We start from the raw sequence: 12,016 nt of genomic DNA on the forward strand, positions 1-12,016 counted from the left end.
TATCATTAATGTTCTTTATACCTTCAGGTATTTTTGGGCATCTTGTTATTCTCTCATGTACTGACACTGTAACCGAAAGCCTGCTTGCTTAGATGGAAGAAAAGGGATATGTCTAATTTTATATCATCATTAAATAATCAGTTTTAATTGATCAAAGTTTCTCTCTTCACATATCCGTGTGGCTTGCGGCTAAGCTCCAAGCTGGAAAAGTATGATTTTACAGAGCAAGCTAAGCACTTTAACTTGGATGGTCCTTTTGAGCAAGAAAAATGCAACACAGTAGTGCATGGACGTCTGGTTTCACAGACTTGCTGGTTTCACAGACTGCTATCCCTCACTCTTTTACATTTTTTTCCAACTGTTTACAAACAAACTTTTTGCTTGTCACAAAATCTTTGAAACCTGTCACTCAAACACCTTAAACTCATACCAAAACTCCAAAACTTTACTGATCACTGCCATAGACTTTTCAATCTGTTCCTGGAGGATTTATGGTTGAAACGTTCAAAACCAATGCAGATACTTTGAAATGGAAATTTAGACTTTCAGACTTTACACTTAAGTCTTCAGACATCAGACTTTAGTGTAATGCTCTTCTACACAATATCGACTTTATATACTTGCCAATATTGCTCAATATTGTTTTCTCTGCCTTCAGAAATGCCTTAGGAACGCACATGTTTGTTTCTGCAGTTGAGAGGGTACCCATACGAACCTTTGGCAAATTTGGGATTTGCTCTGCAGGCCTGTCTGGCCAAGAGGCCATTGACGCCCATTTCCAGCATTGCCGAGTATTTTCTTTGGAATTGAGTAAACAACTGCATTTAAAACCTTCGTTTACAAGATTTCTGCATTTTTGAAATGATTTGTTAAGAGTTTACTGTAATGCACCCATTTAAGTTTCATTTCACCGCTAGTTACGCCTGTCCTGGGAATCGTAAGTCAATGAACCCTTTCCAGGCCCACTCTCAATCTCAATTGAAAAGGATCCGGTGTCAACAAGGCTAGTCTATAGGCCTAAGAATACATACACACCGAACTGTCCACCCTGTCAACATGCACACAAACATACACACACACACACATACACACACACACTGTCCAGCTATGTCCACCCATGTGGTGGTTGTATTTTTTCTTGTGTGCTGTAAATACACAACAGCAAATTATTTGGAAAAATCTATATTTTTGGTTTCAGTATTAGTTACATGTTTATTGTGTATATTTCTCTTGGCAGATGACTTGAAATATACATAGAAGCCCATGAAAGACAAAAGAGCTTTAGGTTTTGAACAGTGTGTACATGATGTATCCAAAATGTCACATTATGACAAAAGTGTTTACAGTGTGAGGCAAATGCTTGCTTTTGAGATGTGTTTACAATATTTTGAATGTTGTGTTTCATTTTGAAGGACATATGAGGTATTTTGCATTTTGTATGAGCAACAGTTGGATTTGTGTGTAGAGAGTTGTACAAAAAAGACACAGAGATGTGAAAATGTGTGTAAGCAGTTGTAAAAAAACTGTAATAATGTTTACCATAACCTGCATGTGTGTGTGTGTGTGTGTGTATGTGGTGTGCGTGTGTGTGTGTGTGTGTGTGTGTGTGTGTGTATGTGTGTGTGCGTGTGTGCGTGTGTGTGTGCGTGTGTGTGTGCGTGCGTGTGTGTGTGTGTGTGTGTGTGTGTGTGTGTGTGTGTGTATGTGTGTGTGTGTGTGTAGGTCCTGGGATGAGTTCCACACGTGTGCTAACACGGCCATGGCTGGCTGCCCTGAAGACGCGGCGGCAGTCTGGGAGTCCCTGCGGCAGGAGTCCAAGAAGATGCAGTTCTCAGGCAACCTCTACGACATGTGCGCCAACCGTGCCCAGCAGTTGGCCACCACGGCTGCCCAGAACCCGGCCAACCCGGGCGAGACCAATCAGGAGTCTCTAAAGGGACGCGCCAGTCGCGCCCACCCTTCCCACTACGCGCTCGTCTCGTCCTGCGTAGCCCTGCTGTTGGTGTTAGTGAGGATATAGCCGAGTGCCGCTGGGTGGTGCGACGGACTCAACAGACATGGGATCTCTCCTGGGGAAGGTTGTGTGGACATTGTGCTGCTGCGGCTGGGAAGAGTGTTGGGAGGGAGGTGCAGTGGTGCAGCAGTGCATTGCTTTGTGAAAACTTCAGTCGCTCTTTGGTTTAATGCATCTTAATTCACAGCTTTTTTTATTTTGTTTGCTTGAAATTGTGATTTTCAGTAGGTCCCCAATGTGCAACACTTTCTCAAACAAATGCACACTCATAGACACACACACACACACACACACACACACACACACACACACACACAAATACACACACACGCACATCCATCTGTCTACACACTCAAACACTTTCAGCAATACATTAGCATGCAAACAGCCTTTCCCTTACCTGAGGCTCTTTTAAAAGTTTGACTGAATTTCCTTGGGGGATGCTTAGTGTTGGTGTTGAATAAAGCACCACTGATATGTAAACATAAATATTAACCTTTCTGGTAGAAAATGTATCCCAGACGTAGGAGTTTTGCATTACAGAATCTTTGTGTATTTGAGATATTCCAAACAACTGGTGCGCTCATAATTAACCTAATAAGGATGTATACTTATGCATAGACTGAGATTAGGTCTCTAGTTGTATACAAAACAAAAAGCATTCCTGAGTTCCCCTGGCAAGAGAATGAACAGGAGATTAAACAAGGGATGCAAATAAGGCTTAACTCATATTTTCATATTAGACCTTTTGTTATTCTATAGAGGCATGAGACATGGTGCAATTGGAAGTAAGAGATGCCCAGAACGAACCGTGTCTGCAGACAAGGGGTCCAGACACACAAGGTCACTGAGTTTCAGAAAGTTTGTTCAGAATGGCCAAGAGACTTGTAGCCCATTTGCACGGTGCTGATCTGTGGTAAGATATGTTTTTTTCTCTTTAAAACACAGAAGAAGAGACTTCAGAGTCTGTATATGACAGTTTGGGGATAATGCTATACTGTACCAATGCAATGATTGAATTCAATCAGACCAAACTGAGCCCAGCAAGTTCTATTGCCAGGTACTGTTTTTTTCCTCAGCATAGCAATAAATAAAGTCACAACCAGAGATTTTTTCTGAACATAATCTTTAACAATATTTCTACATCAGCATTGATTATTGATCAGGTGTTGAGGATAAAGTTGTGGAGTCTTCAGCATTTTTACCTGTGATGACCTGATGAGAAATCACTCTGTGTTAATCAGTCTGTGTGCTTCTCTATCAGACATGATGATGCAATCACAATCCTGTATGGGGTAGGTGGATATATGCTCCTCACATTTAAAGAACTGCTTACAATCATCATACTGAGCAGCAGAGACGGATACAGGCTAACTGTATACAGTTTTTTGTTGATATTTCTTGAGTTTCTAAGTTCTGGTCATGTTTTTTTTTTTTTTTTTTTTCCTTGCCTCTGCATTGCGCAACTCAGCAGCTTTGCCAGTCAATTTTATTTGCAGTTGATTTTCATTTTTTAATTGGCAATTAATCACTGTTCCCAGCACTGCTGCAGCGGCCAATTCAGTCTTTTACAGAACATTTTCCAAAGGAGAAGACCTTCACCTGTACACATAACTTACAACAACATGTAAATATGCTTTGTAAAAAGTAACTTGCACATAGTAAATTGAATTAATTATATTTAAGATGTACAACAAAATACATAACACTGTTGAACAATTCAATGTATTTTTTATTTAATCTACAGGAAAAGAATGTATGTACATTGCTTAGTCTTTTGTTGATGTCTTACAATGTTATACTATGTTGTTCTGTTTTTTGCATCTGAGAAAACATCTTGCGAAAGATATAACATTGCAAGGGGGCTTTGATGTCATTCCAGTACTCCCTCTCGCTCACAGCAAATTAGATTTTATTTTTTTCTCTATTTGGTGTCTTTTGTAAAATAGGCATGCATATTATATGTTAACACAAAAAAAGTGCATAAAAAGTAATGTCTTTTATATATACCCACTGTGCATTGTTCACAATTCTTTGGAGAATGAAGCTAAAATGAGACAAAGGGCGCAAAGTTCATATGACTTTTTCATCCTTCACTTTGAAGCTTGGATTCTTTTATTGTACAGCATATCCATCAAACAGAATGTTTATATAAGAGGCCGTAGATTAAAGGGATTTTCTGAGTTTTTTTGTGGACTGTAGCCTTGAGTAAACTGACCCTGATGTCAGACATATAGAAATCAGAGAGTCAGTCCGAAGACCCCTGCAGTCCAGGAGCCACCATGCGTTCTGATAATCCGGCCATTAGTATTCCTCACCGACACATACATAATTTAATATAATGTATGAGGATGGATTATCAATTCCATCTGTTGTTATGGATGGGATCTGTAATAGTTCTTGTATTTGGGTCTTTTAATTGTTACATTTAGTTCCACGTGTACCACAAATGTTTTGTTACATTTTTAGTAAAAATAATAAAATAAAATAAATGGTGCTGACTTCACAAAGAGTTTGAGCAAACAGTTGTCATAGGGTTCCTATCAGTTCCTGTTTAGGGTATTGTTACTGTTAGTGTGACGGGAATGTGTCCTGATGCGTTCCCTACTCAGGAAAAGCAGCTCAGGCAAGTCTTTTAGAAAAAAACAAGAGCTTGAATAGAACTTTGAGAAAATGGAGAAGAGAAGAGGAAGCAGTAAGACCCTCTACTTAGAACCCTTGTGGTTCCTCCAATATTGGCATGCTACCTCTTCTCTTTTGGACCACACCTTTGGTTGGAAATGTACACGGTCCAGAAACTCTGGGTTGCAAATGGTCTCTACTAGTGTTGTTTATTGTACTCGTATGTAGTAGTGTGCTGCTACAGGGAGGACCGTGCGTACATTAGATGGCATATTTCTGTACTCCACTACCTCCACACTTCAGCTGATATTAATATTTTATGCTTCCCAGCTGCACGAGTAAACACAGACCCACCTTCAGTTAACAGCATGGAGATTACTGTCTGGTACATCTCATTCCAACTCAGTGCACACTCACACTCACCTACTCGCACATGCACACACACACACACACACACACACACACACACACACACACACACACACACACACATACACACTCACACTCACACACTCACATTCACCTTCTCGCACATGCACACACAGACACACATACACACACACACACACACATACATACAGATTGCACACAACACATACACAAACTAACATCTAAACACCTCCTACACCAAGTCCATAGCTGTGAATCAGCTGGTTTTTACACCTTTGTAAGTATGATTTGTGGAACATTTCAGGATTCTTGTACACCTATACACTATACTGCCTGCATACCCTACAGTGGGCCCTATCATGACAATCTAAAACGCATGGTCACTGGCAAAAAGCTTATTTAAATTTAGCGGGTTGTCCAGCCCACATTGGGAGTGTTTTCGTTATCAAACGTCGGGCGGATGGCACAACAAGGCGTACTGTATTTCGTAATATCTCTATTCTAATTATGTTGTTCATTGTAATCGTGTAATTTGTAATATCGCTGTTGATAATGCGCCCTTAAAATAATAGACATATCGCCATGGATTTCTGACCAGGTTTCTGTTGGTCAGTGGCGTAATGCGTTTAGGTAGTGTACAATAGCGAACGTTGCGCTGGGATAATAATCCGCTTTCCAGAAATTTGCAACGTGCCACAGACACACAACTGTGAAAACTGTAGAGAGCTGCTCCTCAGAAATGTGGGCAGAGGAGTAGGTTAGAAACTGGAGCGCAGGACTGCTGTCACTGCCTTGCCTTATGTACAAAACAGAATGCTTATTTTGAAGCAATCAGTAGATTAAAGACACTCGAGGCTTCTCTGTGTGTGTCTGTTCTAATGTGTCTGTGTGTGATTCCCTGTACATCTGGTTTAATGCATGTTTTAACAAAGGTAGCAAATACACATATGAAGCATATGGAATAGGTGTACTTTAGACCCCCATCCACACACCGGTCTCCGCTCATGCCCTGAGCTTTTTACTCAGCTATAAGACTTGTAATTTAATCCAGCATTAGTGATGATCAAGAGGGAGGGAGACAATTTAACTCTAACTCCTCCTTTTACTACTACTTCTCTCTCTCTCTTTCTCTCTCTCTCTCTCTCCCCCTTTTTCACACACACACACACACACACACACACACACACACACACACACACACATAAACACATTTATACACAAGCAAATCTTTTTTTCTTAATCATTCTCTCTTTTTGCTCTTATTTGTTTCTCCCACAACCTTTATGTTCTCTCCTTCATCTCTCTCTCTTTCCAACCAGTTCTGTGATGTTCAGTGTGGGTCTGCTTTGGCAGATTGTTGGCTGGTGGGGAGAGGGAGGCTGAAGCTAGGTTTCCATGAGCTTGCTGTCACACTGCCAGACTAACACAGTTTCCAGGTGGTGGTGACGTGCCGCCGCCTGCCGCTGCCGCAGCTTGGGATTGAAGGGGTGAGTGAGGAGAGAACACCGGGCTGATTTAGACTGATTGAAACGTCCAGGAATTTGTGAAGCCAATCCACTGGTGACATGCTGTTAACGAGCCGTGTGCCAGGACGGTGAGTAAAAGGTCATGTTAGGTTGTTCATGAGATTGGCTATTGCCTGATTGATTGAGCACTCGGTGAAATTCTATTTTCAGCAGAAAAGAGGCTTGGCATAGCATACATTCATGGGTCTTAAAAAGTAGCAAGGCTAAATAAATAAATAAAGATGGAATACAATCCCAACAAATGCCATTTTATTGAAAATCACTGAACCCTGACTCACCAAAATATGGTCATGGACATTGTAATAACTGTGTGTAATAACTCCATAGTCCATACAAGTCCATGTTTGGTCATTTTTCTTTTGGATAACATCTACAGCATTGGGCAGAGAGAGTGACACATTCCTTTAACCACATTCACTTTGCTGCACTGATGAATCTCCACCTTTAAGCTGGAAGCTCATTGTGTAAGTGTCTCAGCTGGGAGTATCTTCATTGTTAAACAGCGTGAGCTCTCTCTCTCTCTCTCACACTCACTATCTCGCGCTTGTTTGCTAGGAGAGGGATCCTCCATGATGGATACAGGCCTGGAGAAATCCCTTCTCTGCGCTCACTCATTAAATTCAGGAAGACAAAAGGTGATTTATCACCCAGGAAATCCTGATATTGCTCCGACCAGCTCCCAGAGAAAACAAGCAGATACTCGCTTATTAAAACGCTGCCCCAGGGGCTGGGGTCTAGTTTATTTTCTGCATTTCCTTTCTCATTGCGAAAGGCCCATAAAGCCAGCCATTATACTACAAAATGTGGATGAGACTCACTCTGTCTCCAGGAGGAATGCAATATGCAAACAGATGATAAAAACAATACAGGGTAAATAGCAATGTTATGCATGCGCTGAAAATGTGCAGTAAATTAAAGGGACTATAAATGAGGTGATTGATTGAAGATAACTTAAATGATTGTAAAGGTAAATACATGACAGCATAAATTGGAAACATATTGCATATTGTAAAGTCACAGGAAAAGAGAGGCACTCATAGCTGTTCCTGGGGCTCTTGCAGTGACTGTTCCTTACAATAATTGGCATTGGGCATGGCTACCTGGCTACTTCCTGGTAAGATAACACATCATCATTTTCTCTTAACCAAAGGCTGCCTCAGCCTTGAATCACAAGGTTAATTGAGGCAGTAAATAGCAGTGGGATGTCAAGCTGTCACTAGTGTCAGGACACCCATGGTGGTGTATTGATATCCTGAATAAATAAAGTGATGGGGGAAGAACAGCACACGCATGTGTGGGTATATGTGCACATAAAGGCACCATATATCCCATCGTATATTTATGAAGCCCATATTTTACATACCATTTTATATTCAGAACTTACACGCCACCCTTCAAGCAGCCGGTTGTATCCTAATGACATTTTCTCTTAAGTGACCTACTTACCTCCAACTCTGCTGAATTGATTTGAAAATTATTTCAAAATGTCTCCATTCACATTGTCTATCATTCATTTAACCTTTTTAGCAATAAAGCTAAGGTGATATTGTTATAGTAGGTAATAGTAATGCATTCTCCCCCTTCACCTTAGTGAAGTTCACGTGGAAATGAAGATGAATTTGCCATCTCTGATGCAGCTCTACAGCTTCAATCCCCCTACCCCCACCCCACCCCCCACCCCCTGTGTGTTGTGTCCTTTGTCTGCTTCTTGATTGCAGTGGGTTCAGCCAGTGACATTTTCTCTGCTTCTGGTCCATACGCTGGGTCTCACTCTATCTGTGATCAATAATTCCTAACCCCGTAGCCTTCTGCAGTCCCATGGGATGGCCAACACACTGCCGCATCCACACAACTAGCCTACACAGAGACCCAGCAGCAGGGAAATGTACTCACACCCTATGCCCCTTATAGGATGCGTATGTGCACTGTGTGTGTGAAAGTATGCATAGGTGTGAAGGCTTTTTTTAAGTTATTGTTATGATGTTTTAATTTGTAATTTACTGTTTCTCTTTTTTATACAGTAATGTTATTATTAATGTCAAATAATTAATAAAAAAAAAACAATCTGCTATATTACCCAATTACAATAATAACATTTAAAGAGATCAAAGCAACATACTGTATTACTCCATGTTGTCACACACCTAACACATTTACCATTATCAAGTTTAGCTTTGTGTGTAGATAAGTGAAAACGGTATGATCTTTCATTTATAGATCTATCATTAGGTCAGTGACATGCCTAACACACAAGCTCAAAAACATCTAAAACACCGAACGAGTGGTGAAATAAAGATTAGTCCAGGGTCCGTGGGGCCCTCCAGTTTTCGTTTCAGGCCATCCCTCCCACCCTGACAGTGCTCACAGGCTGGTAATGGATTAGTGTGGCCCCATATATGTGTCCCCGAGTACAGGATGCACAGAGCAGACGGGCAGGCAGGGATTAATAACACCAAGCTTTTATGGATCTCATAAAATACCAATCAGCTGGAGCCCAGGAGGCCTTGTGTCGCTTCCATATGTCCTGACGAACCAATGGGGAAAGATGGGGAATTGAACCCTGTGAATCTGTGTGTATTTGTGAGAGTGACAATGTGTGTGTGTGTGTTATTTTTTCATGGTTTCATTTGAGTAAGTGTGTTGTTTCTTGGTTTGTGCCTGTGTGTGAGTGTGTATGACAGTGCTCTCACATCTCTCTATTTATTTGTGTGTGTTTGTGTGTGTGCGTGTGTGTATGTATGTATATGTGTGTGTGTGTGTGTGTGTGTGTGTGTGTGTGCATGCGTGCGTGTTTGTGTTTGTATAACAGTGTGATTAATTTCTCTCCACATATTCTAATTCCCGGCAGAGCACAGAATGGCCCCTGAAAGTGTCCCTGTGGAAATCATAGCAGGCAGCAATGGTCCTGCAATTGCTCCACGCTCACAGAAACAGTGATGAATAATCCATCGGAATGAGGAAAAGGTGGCGCAGCCACAGACTGAAGAGGAGCCGGAAACGGGATTGAGGTGCACAGACAGGGGGACTGCAGATAATGATGACATGGCTCAGGTGTCTCATATTGCCAAAGTGAATTTTTCATTGGCTAATAAACATTTCCTCAGTTTCTCCTATTGCAGGCAAATGGATTCATAAGTGCATTGCAGGTGCTCCAATTAGGTGGCGTATAAAGAGAGTTGGTATCCTATGGTTAATTTTTCAGCCGGAGAATGACTCGGACCATTCAGTAATATCTCTTTTCATTTTTAATGATGGCACATATATATATTAATTGGCTGAGACAAGCAGTCTCTTTGGAAGCTCGCTCCAGTCTAAAAATACCCTTGTAATGTCATGAAGTCTGGGCTTGAATGGATGTGGTGTCCTATGTGAATAATGGAGTTTTCACATCAAACAGGCTTTTTTCTGATGTGCATATAATGAAATGTGGACATGTGAATGTAAAGCATGATACTTGATTGATGAAAATACAGCACACTTCCCGGTGTTCTATGGCCAGATTGTGACAATCCTACTGGATTCATTGTTATATAAATATTATTGTGAACTTAACATGGTCTCAGATGATTTACATAATTGTCTTGATTTTTTGAGCATTATGCATTTCATTAGTATGATATATTATGCCCATATATGCATCTATTATGTGAGCTTGAAAGCATATACTGCATTAATTGTGCTGCGCACAACACGTTTCTCAGACCTAGTTAGGCTAAAATCAGAGCTGAAGTATTTTCCTCAATGATTGTTTTGTTTTTTGGGTGAAGTGCTAACTGAGTAAGAGGAAAACAAATCACAATCGAGTCTTCAACAATGTCTTCCCCTAGATTAAAGCATAACCACTGAAACACATCCACGATCACATGTACAGTACCTCACTAAAATCTAGTGGAGGGGCTCTCACAAACCCTAATCAGGCATTTCCTCTCAAAGTCTTCTATTGTTTGTTATCATGACACACGTAATTCTGTGACTGCTTCTTAACCTCCACAATCAATTGTGCTTTAGGCCTACTGCTGTACAATGTAGTGCACAATGCTGAAAAAATATATCACAACAAACTTTGCAGATGCATGAAAATGCCTTAAGGCAACACACACTGCCACACTGGTATTCCTCGACCCCACCCGGTCCTGCCAGGCCAGACAAGGACCCCGAGCTACATGAGAGGACGTGAAACAGGAGCATGGAGCAGAAAATAGCACTGGGCATAAAAGCACTTTGATTATAAAGTGATGTGACAGAGGATAATGTAGTGTGCCTGACACCATGCCGTACCTGCTCAGCTCACAGTCTCCCTCTGTCCCAGCAGCCCAATGCTCTGAACTGAGCTGCAGGGACAGAGATAGAAGGAGAGAGAGAGAGAGAGAGAGAGAGAGAAAGTATGTGAATGAAAGTATGAGTCTGAAAGAGGCGACACAGTATAATGTCACTGCCTTCAAACTCCTTCCGTGTAAAAGCCCATCAAACCTTTAACACTGAAGTATTGATGAGTTACAATACCCGACTGCCATATATTAGAGCAGCTATGGCCCCCTGAAGATCTCCCTTGACACGGGGCCCAATCCTCTCGCTGTGCCGTCTCTGCCCAGACACATCCCCGCCTGTAAGAATGATTATCATGAATATAATTGAGAGAGCGCAGGAAGAGTCAGTGCTGCTTTTAATAGAGCTGTCTCGATCTTCATCCTGCTAAATAATGCACAGCAGTCAGCAAATTTGGATTTAACAGATGGTATTGACCTTTTTGGGGAGACGGGGGGGGAGGGAGGGACAGCGAAGGAGAGAGGGAAGAGAGAGTTAGGGAGCAGAGATGGGGGGCGGGGGGGGGGGGGGGGGGGTGGAGGAAGGGATGGGATGGGGAGCGAGAGCATCAGAAATAGAGAGAGATGTGTGAGAGACCAGGACCATAAGAGAGTGTGTAATCCATCAATGAGATATTATTTATTTGTCTTGTAGATCATTATAGCCTAGAGGAAGCTGAACATCCATCAGAGACACAATAAGAGGGAGAGTCCAGTTCAAACCCTCTGCTCCTATATACAGAGAGATGGGAGAAAAAGGCTGTTTTCATGTGTAGAGGATACAACTTTCCAGCACCTCTGCCTGAACAGTACTGCCATCTAGAGGTTCATGAAATTACTTGGACATAATTTTCACACTTGTTCCTTTTTTTCCAGCAATATTGTCCATGATAAAAATTGGAGCACCACTCCCCTCCCTGCAGGACATTTACACCACCCGCCTCACCCGCAAAGCACTAATGATTGTCAAGGATACAACCCACCCTGCACACGAACTGTTCAGCCTCCTGCCCTCTGGAAAGCGGTACAGGAGCCTCCGCTCCCGCACCACCAGACTGGCAAGTAGCTTCATCCACCAAGCAATCAGGATGCTGAACACTCTACCCACTCTCCCATCACTGACAGCCCCCCCCACCCACCAGCCAGCCAGGAACCTAGGA

At 41.9% G+C, this 12,016-nt stretch overlaps 1 protein-coding gene across 1 annotated transcript in view; it reads left to right on the forward strand.

Moving 5' to 3' along the window:
- Positions 1 to 4,410, forward strand: part of nrn1la (neuritin 1-like a) — a 26,615-nt gene extending 22,205 nt beyond the window's left edge. Inside the window, exon 3 of the mRNA XM_042108916.1 lies at positions 1,723 to 4,410. Coding sequence (XP_041964850.1) covers positions 1,723 to 2,020 — 298 coding nt within the window. The 3' untranslated portion in view covers positions 2,021 to 4,410. The remainder of the gene's footprint in view (positions 1 to 1,722) is intronic.
- Positions 4,411 to 12,016: the final 7,606 nt, after the last annotated feature.

This window comes from Alosa sapidissima, chromosome 11 (assembly GCF_018492685.1).
Source record: "Alosa sapidissima isolate fAloSap1 chromosome 11, fAloSap1.pri, whole genome shotgun sequence".
NCBI lineage: Eukaryota > Metazoa > Chordata > Actinopteri > Clupeiformes > Clupeidae > Alosa > Alosa sapidissima.